General features: G+C 38.0%; 2 protein-coding genes across 2 annotated transcripts; both read right to left on the minus strand.

The window, feature by feature from the left end:
- Positions 1–32: 32 nt before the first annotated feature.
- LOC148875730 (uncharacterized) lies at positions 33–3723 on the minus strand. Its single transcript, XM_088965194.1, has 2 exons — positions 3400–3723; positions 33–1598 (listed from the first exon to the last, which is right to left on the minus strand). The coding sequence occupies exons 1-2, from the start codon at positions 3580–3582 to the stop codon at positions 177–179; spliced, it is 1605 nt and encodes a 534-aa protein (XP_088821320.1). The 5' UTR covers positions 3583–3723; the 3' UTR covers positions 33–176.
- A 2519-nt stretch (positions 3724–6242) lies between these two features.
- On the minus strand, positions 6243–10895 carry LOC148875731 (uncharacterized). Its single transcript, XM_088986061.1, has 5 exons — positions 10629–10895; positions 8645–8943; positions 8427–8549; positions 7119–7409; positions 6243–6760 (listed from the first exon to the last, which is right to left on the minus strand). Exons 2-5 carry the CDS (start codon positions 8906–8908, stop codon positions 6551–6553), a joined length of 888 nt encoding a protein of 295 aa, XP_088842187.1. The 5' UTR covers positions 8909–8943; positions 10629–10895; the 3' UTR covers positions 6243–6550.
- Positions 10896–17540: the final 6645 nt, after the last annotated feature.

Here is a 17540-nt window from a genome sequence, read left to right on the forward strand (position 1 = left end):
CGGGCCAGTATTAGACTAGACCAAGGTAGAAATTTGCACAAATCAATAGGTTTCACACCTATTTGCCATTAACATTCACTAAGCTACAACCCTGTTTAACAATGACCAAATAAAAAAAAAAAAAAAACGAAATGTAGACATTTATAACTTTGCTATAGCAAGACAAGTCCATATTATCATCTACAAATGTCACTGGATGCATCAGATTTGGTATCAGCTATTTCTTGTTCATGAGCAAGTGCAGCCTCATATATTTTCTGGCTCTTCATTTCCATTAGCCCCTTGGTTTCAGCTCTAATATCTATTTGTCTTTCAACTGCGTGGTCCTCTGCTTGTTCAAGTGCATTTGTAGTACCTCCACTAGCCTCACCATTGACATTTCTAATTAACCCCTCTCCATAAAGAAAAGTCTGTGGCTTTAGTAGTTTGACATTTTCATGCAGAATTATGTCATCATTCCCATCTTGATGGATTTTATGTGCTTCTCTCATGTTAAGACCCTTATAATATTGGTGGCTCACAAGCTTTTGCAAATTCCCCTCTCTTAATAACAGCATCTGTTTGTCAATTTTTGCTACAACTTTAGTAAAGGATCTACCCTTCAATTTTGCACCTTTACCATCCTCAAGATCTTCATACTTTTTCAACCCTCTTTCTTCAGAAGTCATTCTCCATCTCTTGGCCTTCATTTTCCTTCTGAAGCCATGTGTTACTCGCGCTCTGGAACCTTCACCATTTAGAGGGTAATTGAGTTTTTCCAATTTTATGCTACCATGTTTTTTACTGTCCATTGCTTTTGAATCACCATATTCATCTTTGGTTTCAAAAACTTGAGAATCATTAGAATTTCCAACACCGTTCATTGCATTTATGTTATTCATGGATCTGTTACTTGCTCCCAAAAATTCACCATGCTGAAAATCTTCCGGGTTATTAGACTTCCTGTCTCGTGCAGTTTCTCCATTTACTTGACTCTCATCTGTACTCTTATCACCAATTTGTTTAGAACTTTCACCATCTCCATTGTTTTCCAGCTTTTGCAACTGCTCTTCTCTAGGAATTTCTGCCTCAAATGTACTGTTCTTTCCATTGTCGCTCTGGTGATCATATCTTGTTGAATTCTGATCATCTTTGGTGTTCATGGATTCTTGATGTTGCCCCTCTTCAGCAATGACGCCATCCAACTTTGTCTCACCAATCTCGTTTTGATCCTCACCAACGATGTTCCTTGTGGTTAGATTTATAGGCGGACTTGATGGATCATCAATGCTTACTGACCAGATATGAGCATTGTTATCAAGATGGTGCTTCATTTCCTCAATTTCGGCTTCTTTCTTCTTCAAGAGTTCTATTAGGGCTATTACTTGAGTATTCTCCTTGGTTGAGTCTGTCTCCTTTGCTCTCAGAGTTTTAATCTCATTCTGCTTCTCCTCTATTGCTAATTCCAGGGTTCTGTATTCCTCTTCAAGGGAATGTGTTATGGACTGCATCTCTGAGATCCTGTTACTGAGCTCTATCCTTTGGGCTCTAAGAGAGTACAACTTTGCTTTCATCTCTTCATTTTTTCTTTTCACTTCTTTTGTGGAATCTCTTTCCTTCTGTAAACGAAAATTAGATTCATCGTGTAAAACATATCAATATTAATCAAGTTCATAAAAGCATTACACATTTACATCTATTGTTAAAACTTAGAAATGGGAGACAATGTTAAACAGTTTTGTTGATATCATAATTTGGTTTCAAACGGTATATTATGTTTCCATTATCACTCCAGAATCCAGATCCAATACCCACAAATTGTTTCCACATCCATATCCACAAAGCACCACCATCTTGTATAGAGAGATATTCTCAATGTGTGGCAGATCTAATCCCTTCCAATGTATCAAGTTTGAACACTTCATGCAAAAGCAAGGTGGGATCTTAGCTAGAGTTTTAGTGGATATTGATGAGATGATAGTAATGAGTTCAGATCTGCTGCAAACAATCGTTCCCAATGCTGTACCAATAAGTCATTACAGTTGCACATTGGGAGCATCTCCCCCATGAGATGTTCTCAATGTGGGTGGGACTGCAGTGGTATGTTAGGACATTGTTGGGAGCGTTGTGTTGGTATCATATTCCTCGCCACTAGAGGTGTTCTGACCTCTGAGATATTACAGAAAGCCAAGTAATTATAACTGATTGTAGCATATGGAAATGTGGACGCCAGATCTATAAGCGGAGAAACTGCCGCCCAGGGTTAGAATTTTTAGGACCAAAGTATAGTTGGGGTAGGTGCCAGCTCGGAATTGATGCTAATTTATAAATGGGCATCGGTATTTGATATGTTGAATTTTGTAAGTCTAAAGTGGAATTCAAAAATCTATATTGGGCCTGCCCGTACTTTTCTGATATTGCTTTTCTTGGTAAGCAGAAGGATTTATTGCTTTAAGATCCTCTTGTGTTACAAAATGACAAAATCCGTTTTAAAATAACTGAAGTGGTTATAGAAAGGGGCCATTCATTACAAGGGAGGGGAGAGGAGCGTGCAACCCTAAAGAGGTTATCTAGACGAATCCGTAGTCCACTAATACAGTGTCTGACCCAATTGGGTTGTTTAGTGGAAGCGGATGTTGATGGCTGTAGTGAACTGGTGATAGTGATGATACCTGCAGCAAGAGCAGCAACCATCATTCGCATACAGTTCGTTCCGCAGTACTGTAGTAATTGTCTTACTCGATATGACTTTTATTCCTTCTGGTTTTGGTAGGACAGTGATCAGTGAAGGATTGACCTTCTGATTTTCTTTTGTTCACACACATAACTGTGCGTGCTTTTTTTTTTTTTTGGCTAAGTGGTCATGATCATGATGCAAGATGCAAAGACTGGATAGCTAGTTGATGGGGCGATTCAGAAAACTGAGGAAGCTTCAAATCAATGGGTCCTTTCCTATGTTTAGATCAAGTTTCCCTACCTACGTATCCACTCAACTGGCTGAGTTGAATTGTGAACAGTTGAAGGAGGGAGATATAAAGCTGTAAGCAGGAAGGGGGCATCTACAATTTCTTTATTTTTTTTTCCTTTACAGAGATGAGACGAGCAAATCTCACAGTGCATGCCAAGGAGACGATATACAACATACTCTTACACGAAGAATCCTTTAGATGGATAAACTATGAAACCCCTGATCATAAGCAGTTCTATTTGAAAACACAGTCAAGAGTGCAAGACATGGTGGTAGATTATTGCTTGATTTATTTGTAAACATGAATAGCACATGAAAATGGTCAGACGTGCATCTATATATATATATATATATATATATATATATATATATATATATATATATGTGAGGGTGTTGTTTCATCATTTGAGTGATAGTGATTACAGCAACGTAGAATGAGATGATATATATACCTGTAAAAGGAGTTTAAGAGACATGATCTGACGGTCCTTGTCCTGGACGAGGAGGTTGAAAACGCGCCTCTCCCTGAGCTTGTGAAGCAGCATCACCCCCAACATTGCCGCCCCAAACGCCAGAATCAGCATCCTCGCATATGGCCTCCCTCTACTATTGCAATTTCCCTTATTGATCGCCATCTCTCTCTCTCTCGTGTTGCCTCTCTGGTTTTCTAATATTGCACAGGCACAGATAGCATTTTTATTGCTTCACATGATAACACATACACAGCAACATCTAAAGAGTAAAGGCCCGTTGAAGTTGCTTTTCGTTTCTGTCTGTCTCTGTTCAGAGTTCATGCAAGCGCAATGTGTGACGTAGAAACGGAGGGTGCAAGGTGGAAGAAGCATGGGAAATGTGTCAGGAAGCTGATTCTAGAGATATTTATTCCGATCTTGAATGCCCGGCCTTAACATCATTTTGCGAAGTGGCAAGTAGTATAGATTCTCTGTATTTGTCGGTGTATTCTGTTGTTACTTCTGAAGAGGGGTAATGGAGTAACATATTTTTATTCTTCAACTAATATAAAAGCCCAATTACCTTTATTAACTTCTTAAGAAAATGCACTACTACGTTTCTACGGGGGTAAGGACTAAGGATGGCACCATGCAGAGGAAGTTGGTCTCTGTAGATTCATATTTCGAATAAAGAGAAAGTGGTAAGAGGGGTTAATGCTCTTTTGCATTGATTAAGGCAGAAGGCAGTTTCAGGTCGAACACATACTTGCTTTCTGAGAGAGAGAGCAAATTAAAAGTAAAGTAGAGGTAGAGAGACCCTCTTCCTTTGGAACTATCAACTTCTTTTCATTCACACTGTACTGTGCAAATGTGTAACGCACTCAACCACGTTGACAAAATTTTCTGTTTACCCCTCAGCTTTGTTGTTGTCCAAGTCCAACCATTCTTAGATTGGAGGTATTGAGAACGATAGAACCTTCTCTGTGCAGAAGGAATTAATATGGGATACGGATAGCTCTCCAGTCTAATCACCCACATGCACATCATTTGGATCTGGAATATTCAAAATCAATGCAAATGCAAAGGCTATCCTTGTTATGAAATTATGATGCAGGCATCGCCATGTGGGTCATTATTCCTTAGGCTCCGTTTGGGAAGAATATAAATGCAGTAAATGAATTAGTTGTAAGCTTGCGGCTTCACTTGCATTTCGGACCTTATTTCAGCATTACAGTCTTAATTTTCTTCTTAAGCTGAACCCCAAGTGTTGTTATCATGAAAATTTCTCATCTTTAAAATCAAATTGTACTTTTCTCTAGGAAACTTTTCTTTTAAATCATTTAAAATTGTAAAGTTGCCCTTATCTTATAACCTTTTTTTCCAGATAGCGCTAACAGTCATAGATGGAAATTTTGAATGAAAAAGAAAAGGAAAATAAAAGATGAAAGGGGCCTTGTTTAAGTAATTTAGGAGTAGGGATATAAAAGCACTTCCATCTTTCACAATGTACATCCCCCTCCCAAAAAAAGGAAAAGGGGCTTCCTGGAACAACTTGTTTGGAAAAGAGATGTAGGGTACCCCAAAAATCTCCTCACTGGGGTAGCATGGCTGGAATGATTGAATGAACATGTATTGGATGGACAATCAGGATGGTTACATATTTCGACATGGGAGAAATAAGGAACACTTCCTAGAGAAGAAGCAAAGCATTTAAAAAAAAAAAAAAAGCTTTCCCACCATAATGTTGAATAATGCTTCTTCTTTCCAAGTGGATCGCTCTGATTCAATCTAAGTGCTTTCTTGCCTTTTCCTATCTCTGGGGTCAGAGTGTTCCATTTGTACTTAAAAAGAGTATGTGTCTACATGCTAGATGAAACACTTAGTAAAGAGACCTTAAACAGCCCAGAATTTTCATGTGGCAACTTTGGTTGTCATCAAAAGGGGTCCATATCTTCTTCATATTGCCCTCTATTTATGTGGCAAAGGCCAGCCCAAACATCATTTCCACATGCATGGAAAAACAAAGCTTCTTTATTGGAATGTCCTAAATAGGAAGATCTTGAAACTCCAATGGTTGTATCACCCAATCAATCCCCTGATGGGTGAGAGATCAGCCCCAAAATATTCTCAAGATTTTTTCCAGTGTGTAACTCGATCTATCATCATTTTTTATTCTGAACTTTAAGTTTCTAACTTTCTGTTACATTAGACATTGCACTAATTCCCTCTCTCTAACCAGTTAGTCACATCTATTCCAAACCAAATAATGTCAGGATCTTAGTCAACCCTACATTATTGCTCTTTTTTTTTCCTACTCTAGTATATGGCTTAAGATTGCATGCCACTTTTACTATAAATCTAGCCAAGTAACATACTATGGAAATATATCATTGGCTGGATGCCTAATGGTTCAGATGAAATCAGGATATCATGGGTGCTATTATATGCTAGTAATAGGGTCAATGCTTTTGTTCAGATGTATTTCTAGGTCTGTTTACTACTTAACTTAATAGCACATGGCCTTGCTAGGGGTGGGTTTCCACTAGGGATAAGTTAAAGTTGAATGGGTGATGGTCATTATGCTTTGGCATTTCGGTACAAGGAAACAAAACTATCTTTGGGGAGTCGTTCTAAACAATTCTTTAAAACTGGACTGCACATCCAAGTAGGCATTCAATTCCAGTTCCCCCATTTTAACCAGATAGTTCAACCTCAAAACAGATAAACCATCCATTTTGATTAAATTGGATTCTTGTCCAGTTTTGGTCAATTGGCCTACTCTGCATTTGCTATATATCCTACACGCAGCCAATTGAACAATGGTGTAGCAGAGTTTTCGTATGTGTAGCCAACTGAATGATAGAGTGAAGTTTTTGATAAACAACCACCCCGAGTCTACATAGGGATGTTGGACCTTCCATGGGGCCCGTATGAACTACTCCAGGCTCCATTATATACTCTAGAAACAGCAGTTGCAGGACTAAATATAAAACTAAAACATATGAGCTATTGTTGATGAAGGAAGATACATGTGTTTTGTCTCAACAAAACGGAGGATATTCATAAACCACCAAAGTTCCAGTGCTACAAACACGAAACCTCCAGAAGTCACCATTTCATTAAGCTTTTACCAGCATTTGATTCTGCTCATTTATTCGTTCTTCTTGTCTGATGTTAGTTTTGATGCTATATCTCCGCTGTATGGTGTAACAGGGTATGCATACTGCTGCAAAACTGAAAAAACAACCATCTCCAGGCAGACCATGACATTTTGCAAGGCTTCCTCGATTTGCTCTACATCTAACCAAAAATGATGAGATTTAATGATACCCATTGCAGCAAGGATATCAAGCACAACTCCCTGCAAATAATCATACAAGGTCATTTTTGAAGATAAATGGAAACATAAGGATGCTTCGTGCACAAAAGAACGATTTTGGAAGGACAACAAGCAACTGTTCACCAATGTCATAAATTTGGCTGCAGTGGTGCATATACACAGATATACAATACCACCTTTGGCTAGACACACATAAGAAACAATCTTCAACAACTTTTAGTTCTAATAAATCCCAAAATATACTATTTATATCTTCATTGGTAGTTTTATGCTACAACCGCATGGATCCAACCAAATTTATACCAGGTAACCATGATATTAAGGAAACAACAGTTTATGTAGATTATGACAGCCACCAAGACATGGATGAGAAATATACCTGCCAAAAGCAGAAGAAAACAATCCCCTTTATGCACAAGAACTTGGCAAGAGGCTTGTGTGGCTCCAACTCCTTTGCAAACACATGGTAAAAAGCAACAAGGGAATACAGAGCCAGTGAAACAGAGATATTGAGAAAGATGGTAAATGTCCAGCTGACCCAACTGGAGTACAGCCCCAGAATTTGGAGAACTATCATCAATACAGAGCATACAGGCCGGATAAGGACAAACTGCCATGTCCAGTATTTAAGAAGCTTTAGCGTCTGGTGGTTCAGTAGAATGGTGTGTGGCTGCAAATCAAGAAATATGTATCAAATATATCTCCCACCAGGATTTAAATCTACTTCAATAGTTTGGCATCGCCTAAGCTTTTTGGTACATATTGTTTGCTGATGAGGTTGTTTTAATTGATGAAACTAACAAAGGATTAAATGCAAAATTAAGGTTATGGATAAATGCCCTAGAAAAAGAGAAGTTTTAAAGTAGGGCTAAAACAGAATATATGACACATAAATTTGATAACAACTGGAGTGCGCATCATGGTACACGTGGGATTGGTGACAAATGTCTCAAAACAATTCCAACTCTTTAACTACTGAAAAGTAATTATTATAATAAACAAATAAAGTGATGTAAAAAAGGAGAGCAACATCCATGCCAATGTCTAACCAATGCAAGGTGTCTAAATGCAGCAACTTTAGAATGCCGGAACAAGGACAATCCAGAGAGTTTGGAATTATGTATATGCAATAGAATAATAGGCTTTAAAAAATATTTGCCCCTTTCTAATATGTGATCGATTCAATATTATCAAATTTTAGAAAAAAAAACAATAAAAAAAAAGGAAATGAAGGAAATGACTGCACTTATTACATAGACCAAAAGAAGAATTTAGGAGCTCTGTATGGATTTATCAAATAAGCTTCTTGGAAGCTTTAGCAGGAGCAATTTGCCAATAACTTGGGAAAAATCAGTTATCGAAGTGATAACCATTTTTCCCTTATCTCTGTCTTTTGAAGACTACAGTGATCATCTCAACATCATTAACAACTAATACATAATTAGGACAAAATCATTTTTCAGAGCACATGTCAAATGGAGTCTCTCCTCTACAGAACTCAGTCTGAAAGTTTTTATAAGAAGAGATGAATCCATGTCTATAAAGCATCAATCTTTTACAGAACGAATCGGGGAAATGTAATGGATAGCATTACTAATGGGATGTATAATACATTAATTTCATATAATGTCCTAACTAGAAATAAAACCAGGGAGAAACTTAAAAAAGATTAAAAAAAAATCTCCACCTGGAAAAGGGTCATTGGAAATGAATGGTGAATTTCTCTTCCTTTGATTTCATCTGGAACTATGTTTTTGCTAATGGATATATTCAAATAACTGTACATCAAAGCCAAAAACTTAGCAATCACCTGCAAGTAGTATAACATGAAAAACCTAGTGGTGAGGCGATGACCAAATAAAGGATTAAATAGAACTATCTCACAACTGACTGGAGGAGACTTACCAGAGCCTCATAACATTCCTTAATTGATTCCAAGAACATGAAAAATGCCTTGCTTCCACGAACATCTAACAAACCAACAAAAGAGTCAATGGCATATATGGGGGCCATAAGAATGATAATTAGAATGGCCTTTTGCTCCTTTGGGTTTTTCCAGTAGAAGAGATGCTTCGTCAAAAGCTGCATTGTGAAATGCATTGTAAGCATTACACAGAATGCAGATCCTAAAATAGTAATCTGTCCCCGGTTCATTGTAGTTAAATCCATCACTTGTTAGTTATTTGCAAATTCCGAGTCAAAACCTGCAAAATAATGTTCGACCTTAATTCTTCATCCAATCTTCTCACAGATAAAAAGTTTGAAATTGCAGCGAAGTGAGAGAGAGAGAGAGAGAGAGAGAGAGAGAGAGAGAGAGAGAGAGAGAGAGAGAGAGAGAGAGAGAGAGAGAGAGAGAGAGAGAGAGCTCCATTTTCATTTTTGGGCATACATACATGCATGTATAACAGAAAAATATATAAGTAGACAGAGTAAATTGCAAACTAGTAAATAATTTAAAAAGATAATATCAGCAATAGAAATAACTATGACTATAGTTAGAATCGTAATAACCATTCATCATATAAAATTTTTTCCACTGCAATCAAAAAAAGAAAAGAAAAGAAAAGAAAAGAAAAGAAAAAAGGACAAAGCTATTATACATAAGAAGGTTATCTCTGTAGTCAAATAAAATTTTGAAGATGAGAGGGAAGAATTTATAGGTTATATGGTTCGTTCAAAAATAATATTTTGAAGCTGGGTCATGTATTGCATGCTTCATTACTTATTGGGTTTGACTGTATAAGCACTTTCACTCATTAGAAGGTTTTAACTAACAGCAATAAGCCATGAAGATAAGGAAGATTCAGAAAAAGAAGTGAAAATTTTTGCCCTTTTACATGTATAATACCACTCTTTAGATGACGGGCAGAATACTATAAGGCCAAGTTCAACAAGTTAACCAGGACAATGACATAACTGTGTTTGGAATTCAGTGTGAAAGAACATTTTTGTGAACCAAAACATTTGAATTGCAGATGGGTGTCTAAAACAAGCATACATTCAATGCAACATACGTAATTGACTGAGGTGAAAAATTTTGAAAACAGTTCAGTACAAAAACTATTGGGTATGATGTAACTTGATAAGCATGTTACTGTAAGACGCATTGCTTATGACAAAGATAATTATGATTACGAGAAAAATCAAAATGAATGTCAAAGGCACTTAAGACGTGTTGTCATAATTTGTGCATACTTTCGGCCATGTTTGAATGACAATGGCCTTAGTTAATTAGAAGTGAAGGAAATCTTTTAAGCTTGCTATGAAGAAGCAGATTCGTGGAAACCAAGTATCTTTAGATCACAAAAGGAAGTGAAGGAAACAGGAGAAAAGATTGGGCTCTTACAGAACTAACAATCATTCTAAACCATGCCACTTTCATCATTTAGTGCTGGAATCGTATCTAATAAAAAACAGAAGCAATGAAGCATCTGTAGGATAAGACAAGCAAGTGAAGCAACCATAGCCAAAACCTAAATTACCATCATAAAGGGAGTGGGAAAACGGAAGAGAGCTGTAACCTGGAATCATTCCCTGAGTTTTGCTAAGAATTTCTAAAATTATACGAAACCAGCAATCCATCGCAACCCAAGTATGGATTACACCAACATTATTTAAATGAAGATCAGAAATTAAACAGACAAATATCAGATCAATAACTGAGACGTGACACTGAAGGGAAATCAACAAAGGATCGAAACGGAGCTTCCTAAGAGGTTAACATCCAAAGCATTACTAAAACATCGCTCAATTAAGGTTCATTTCAGCTATGGCAGCATATCTAAAATGCATAAACAATCCACAGAGGTCATCGAGTCTTACTGTTTAACCGGAAAAAAGAAGTTGCATCTTCAGAGAATCAACATAAATTTAAGAGAAGGGCACTTACAGATGCAGAGGAATCGACACTTCACTGATCAATATCGAATGAATGGACAATTCAGTGAATTGATGAATTGATTTGTCTGATAATAAATGAGAAAGGACAATAAAGAAGCATATTATGTTCGCCATGGCTTAGTTGCTCGCTCATGATAATTAATATATTGCTCTCTACGCTGCAATGAAATCGACGCTGAAACCGAAAAAGTTTCGATCCTCTCAAGCTCAAAGGGTGCAAGTTGTAACACTTGGAAAGCAGTAACTGAAGTATATTGGACCAGTCATGATAGACCACCTCCACCGTATAATGTGATACTTACATGTAGGGAAATGACGTGGTGTATTGTAATTGGCCCATTATTATCACTTATGTTCGTAGCGTATAATTAGTACTACCAGACCAAACTATTTTCATCATAATCATGGAGTTCCACCTTCCACGTGATGCTTGATTGCTTGCCACTACTTAGTTTAGGATATCAAATCAGTCCCCCACGAGATCACATCCCCGCCGTGTATTGGGAACATCCCCGCCCCACAACACCCCACAGCACAGCAGGGATGTGCTGTGGGGTGTTGTGGGGCGGCTCCTTGTAGAGCAGAGATGTGAACTCGCCCTCCACAACACCGGGGCTCACAACATCCCATAGCACATCTCCACCGTGTATTAAGAATATCTCTCCATGATAGTACCAGAAATGATGATATCATCATTTGGAGATGTTCTCAATACATGGCGGGATGTGCTATGGGACGTTGTGGGGTGCAGTCTGGTGAGGGGCTGATTTAAACTCATAGTTTAGCACCGACAATATGCTCCATTATACCTTTGGTGTAAATCGTGTCGTCCTTAGGAGTGGAGTTAGGATTTTCTTTTGAAGGGGGCCAAAATGTAATAAACATGGATAGGGGGGCCAAAAGTTAATAAATATAGGTAGGGGAACCAAAATACAGGTAAAATTAAAATGGGTATTGTAGGGATTTTCAAGGCATAGGGGGGCCACCTCTACCACCCCCTGGCTGTCCTGGTCCACCATGGGTACGGCCCGCGTGCCGCTGTACTTCTTTCCTTTGGGATACTATGGGGTTGGCTTGATATGGCCTATGGCCCGAGTTTACACGTATCATGTTGTATTGCAAGTTGATTTGATATGTGAGGTGAGCCTTGGGCCAAGTCATATTTTTTAAAAATTAAAAAAAAAGATAATGAAAATTTAACAAAAACTGAAAAAAATAAACAAATTTGAAAAAGATCTTAAAATTTTATTTTATATAATTTTTGATGTATACAATTGTTTATATATGCAATAATAAAACGAAATAATATAACATAATTATATAGGGGGGCCCCCTGGCTGTCCTGGTCCACCATGGGTACGGCCCGCGTGCCGCTGTACTTCTTTCCTTTGGGATACTATGGGGTTGGCTTGATATGGCCTATGGCCCGAGCTTACACGTATCATGTTGTATTGCAAGTTGATTTGATATGTGAGGTGAGCCTTGGGCCAAGTCATATTTTTTAAAAATTAAAAAAAAAAAGATAATGAAAATTTAACAAAAACTGAAAAAAATAAACAAATTTGAAAAAGATCTTAAAATTTTATTTTATATAATTTTTGATGTATACAATTGTTTATATATGCAATAATAAAACGAAATAATATAACATAATTATATATATATATATATATATTATGGGCTGTGCTCAGTCTTGCTGTGCCATGCCGATGCATGGACCTAAAACCCCAGGCCTGATATAGTCCATGGGCAGCACAACCCAATTTACACTTCTACTTTTGTAGAACTAGAAAGTCTAGAATTAGGTGCGAGTCGGGCGGACTGGGCCAGGTTTTAGATTAATCCAAGCCCAACCCTAAGAATTGGATTTGAAGTCTGACCCAAGCTGAGTCTAAGGTTAAGCCCAAACTATTCAATCCGAGTTCAATTCATACTAAAATTTGATGCATTCAGGTATGATTCGAGTCCATGCTAGACTCAAATTGATTAATCAATTCATATTAAAAATTGATATACATGAACGAGTATGTATGTTTATATGCACATATGTATGCAAATATTTATCTATATATACACGTATATTCAAGTTGGGATGAGGTCGAACGAGACCTGGGCTAGGCTTAGGCCCATCCCAAAAAAATTAAAAAACCTAAACTTTTTGGCGTAAACCCCCAACTCAAAGACCGAAAATCTAAACCCAGCCAATGTAAAATTGTGCGACAGATTGATTTGAGCCAGTCGGGTTCGAATCGGATTGGACCTGCCCAAATTGTACCCCTGAATAAAATATCAAACCCTTAATGAAAAAAATAGGGAACAAGTTCATAAAATACTCCTGCTATTTACATGGAAAATTTACAGAAATAGGGTTCAACGTACGGGAATGAATTGAGCCTCTTTCTAGATGTAACCTTTGGATTCTCAGATCGCAGCGAACTTAATTAATTCCTAAGCCATGACTTCAACTCTAATAAGATTACTATGAGCTAAGTATAAAACTTTGTAAGAAATCTTTATTTCAGAACAAGTGACGGGGGTTTGTGTAATTGTGTTAGGGGACCAATAATAACACCCCAGGACTGCCAAACCAATTATGTTAATAATATATAAAAATCTCTAGTTTCACTAAGGTTAAGTCCTAAATTGTTATTATCGTTAGTAATGATAGAGGCCAAGTATAGTCGGGGTTAATCGGGTCAGACCCAATTGTCCCAGTTAAATAATTGGTTTAATTTTAGGTCTACTTCATATTATGATTGTCCCATCCGAATGGCACCGGTAATAGCATCGTGTCTCAAACCAGATCCGACCCATTGACAACTTTTTAATTAAGTGTACATGCCCCACAGTCACTCAAATCTCTATCTTTGCGTGCATGACTCGCCTACACTTGTTATTTTTCGTATATATACAAATCTATAAAAATTTACGAGGTGAAGAATCTATAAAAACACCTATACATTATTGATTATAAACAACCGTTAAATTCGGTTCTACTTCTACCAGATACAGATGCTCCTCCACCTTTCTTTTTTTCTTCTTCGTCTCCTTTCACTTCATCCTCCTCCCTGGGCCCAATCCTTTCTACCTCTCACTATTGTGCACATGCATTCATATGGCTGATCATCATGATTATATTTGATGCCCTACTTGCTGAAAAAACTTTGCAAATAATGAAGTAATAACTTCTAAAGTTAGCTTTGAACGGATACCTAAACATCATCTCACCAGTCACCACTAAACCAACAAAAAAAGAAAAGTAAGCTGCTAATTATGTTACACATATTTTCTATATAAAATCCTGATGGAGGCCCATCACAAGAAAGCCCATCTCACCCCTAGGGGCGGCAGCTCTAGGATAAGGATAAGGCAATAAGTTAAGATAATCCAAGATAGTTTAAGATAATTCAAGAATTATCAAGAATTCAAGATAATCAAGAATCATAGAGATCAAGATAATCCAAGACTTCCAAGATTCATGGATTAGATCCAAGAAGATCCAACAGTAGAAGATCAAGCCCAATAATTCCAAGAGAGTTCGATCCAGCTATGTGTTTGAGATGTTTAGATCAACTACAGTTTTTCTTTCCTAATTATTTTACAATTTCTCAATGTATTATATATACTACTATTTCCCAGAGTTATGAATCAATTCATATTTCCTATTTTCCATATTTTCTTGAGTTCTCTTCTTTTAGTTTTCGCCACCTTTTCTCTCTCCTAGAGAAATCGGTGTTATTCGCTAGGTGCTAGCGAATGCCCGGTGCTTGCATAGCCAGCTCCGGTTTCCATTGCTTCCACGCTGCGTCAAGTGGTATCAGAGCAGGGAGTTCGCATAGTCATGGCCAACCCAGACGGTAGCAGTCGCAACTCACCCCGTGACGGAGATCAGGGATTTCCAGCTGTTTGGAGAGCAATCGAAGAACAGCGTACGACAACACGTAACATCAAGCAGCAGTTGGCAAAGATGGCTGAACAACTGCGAACCTTGTTACGGGAGGTTGCTCCACGTAACCGGGAACATCCACAACAAATTGAGGGAGACGACCACGACAGACCACCCGTCCATCTTGCATTCCGACGACCAGTCTTGGACGACGACAGTGATGATGATTTAGAGTTTTGTGGTGCTCCAGTTCTTCCCAGCAATGACAGAAACGACAGAAATTGGCACAATCAAGGTAATTTCATTCCCTGTAGGAATAATGATGAATTTAAACTCAAGGTAGATATTCCTACTTTTCGTGGAGATCTTGGCATAAAGGGACTTCTAGATTGGATCACAGAAGTCGATAGATTGTTTGAGTACATGGAGATACCAGAGGAACGAAGGGTAAAACTGGTAGCTTTCCGGTTAAAGGGAGGCGCATCTGTTTGGTGGGAACGCCTAAGAGAGACCCGAATCAGAGAAGGAAGGGGTCCTGTTCGAACCTGGAGGCACATGAAACAACTTATAAGATGTAGATTTTTACTCCCAGATTATGAACAATGCATGTTTGAATCTTACCAACGGTGTGTGCAGGGTTCTCGCAGTGTTAATGAATATACATCCGAATTTTTGAGATTAGCTGAGAGAAATCAACTATCTAAAAGTGATAACCAGCAGGTAGCCCGTTATCTAAGCGGTTTGAGACCGTCCATCCGAGATAAAATTGGTGTACAGATGGTTCTCAATGTGCAGGAAGCAAGGAACCTAGCCTTGAAAGCAGAATTAATGTTCCAAGACAAGGCACATGGTGATAATTACCGCTGGTACAACGGAAGCGACAACAGACCGGCAACTGTCGATGGGAACAAATCAGTCCCGGCAATACAACCTTCTCACCCGGCAAGTACAAGTAATGTCGGTAAGGCTACTACAGGAGGACATACGCAAGGTAATCCTTCCAACCCTCATAAACCTAGTAACCCTTATGCAAGGCCTACTCCTATTAAATGTTTTAAATGTAATGAGGTGGGACATAGATCCAGTGACTGTCCCAGGAGGAAGGCAGTAATATGGTAGAAAGGGAGGAGGAAGAAGATATTGAGGAGGAATTATATTGTGGACCTGATGGGGAGGATGAAGAGGGTCCATATGAACATGAGGAATATACCTGTGTTGTCAGAAAATTAATGTTGTCCCAGAAAAATACAGATGCTTCTCAGAGGCACAGGTTGTTTCATACCAGGTGTACTGCCAAAGGAAAATAATTTAATTTAATCATTGATAGTGGCAGTCAAGAAAATATTATTTGCAGGGATATGGTACAAAAGTTACAACTACCTCTTGAAAGACATCCAAACCCACACACAATTGGATGGATCAAGGAAGGAGGCGATGTACGGGTAGATGAGGCGCTGCAAGGTACCATTCTCTATTGGTAAGTACCATGATGAAGTTTATTGTGATATTGTTGATATAGATGCTTGCCATATTTTGTCAGGAAGGCCTTGGCAATTTGATACATATGCAAGGCACATGGGTAGGAAGAATACCTACCAACTGGAAAAAGAGGGTACACATTATACTTTGTTACTCATAGCTGAAAAAAATATTACAAATGCTCCAAAGACACATGAGAAGAATTTCCTTACCATCACCCATCATCATGCTGAATTTATTAAAGAATGTAAGGATACTCATGAAATACATTTGTTAGTAGTAAAAGGAGAAGATGTTAATGATGAAAATACAATTCTAGCTGAAATACAGAGACTACTGGATGAATTTAATGATGTAGTTCCAGAGGAGTTACCAAATGAACTCCCTCCCATGAGATATATACAACACCGTATTGATTTTGTTCCAGGTGCTAGTCTACTTAACCTCCCACATTACAGGATGAGTCCTAAGGAGAATGGAATCCTACAGGAAAAGGTAAAAGAATTATTGAAAAAGTGACACATTCAAATCAGCATGAGTCCTTGTGCAGTTCCTGCCTTACTTACACCTAAGAAGGATGGCAGTTGGAGAATGTGTGTCGACAGCAGGGCCATTAACAAGATTACTATTGGGTACAAATTTCCCATTCCTAAGCTGGACGACATGCTGGACCAATTAAGCGGAGCTGTAGTTTTCTCAAAAATAGATCTCAGGAGTGGATATCATCAAATCAGGATCCGTCCCGGAGATGAATGGAAGACAACCTTCAAGACTAGTGATGGCTTGTTCGAGTGGTTAGTCATGCCCTTTGGACTAACCAACGCACCCAGCACTTTCATGAGGCTAATGAACCAGGTATGCCCTTTCATTGGTAAATTTGTGGTAGTCTATTTTGATGATATTTTGATATATAGCAAATCTATCACTGAGCATGTGGGACATATTAGGGAGGTCCTACAAACATTGAGGAAAAATAAATTATATGCTAATTTGAAGAAATGCATCTTTATGAATGATAATTTATTATTCCTAGGATTTATTATAAGCAATGATAGAGTGAAAGTAGATGAGGAAAAAGTGAAAGCCATTAGGGAGTGGTCGACCCCATCCACTGTCATAGATGTCGGGCGATTTCATGGGTTGGCAACCTTTTATAGGCGCTTTATTAAGAATTTTAGTAGTATCATGGCTCCCATTACTGAATGCCTGAAAAATGGTAGATTTCAATGGGGAGAAGAACAAGAACAAAGTTTTGCTCTCATAAAAGAAAAATTGTGTTCTGCTCCTGTTCTTGCCTTTCCAGAATTTAATAAATTATTTGAAGTTGAATGTGATGCTAGTGGAGTTGGCATAAGGGCTGTATTGTCCCAAGAGAAAAGACCCATCGCTTTCTTTAGTGAAAAACTATGTGAAGCTAGGAGAAAGTGGTCTACTTATGACAAGGAGTTCTATGCTGTGATTAGAGCCCTAAAGACATGAGAACACTATTTAATTGCAAAAGAATTTGTTCTCTATACTGACCACCAGGCCCTAAAA

This window comes from Nelumbo lutea, chromosome 1, assembly GCF_056320005.1.
Source record: "Nelumbo lutea isolate HS-2025 chromosome 1, American lotus-T2T, whole genome shotgun sequence".
NCBI classification, from domain to species: Eukaryota; Viridiplantae; Streptophyta; class Magnoliopsida; order Proteales; family Nelumbonaceae; genus Nelumbo; species Nelumbo lutea.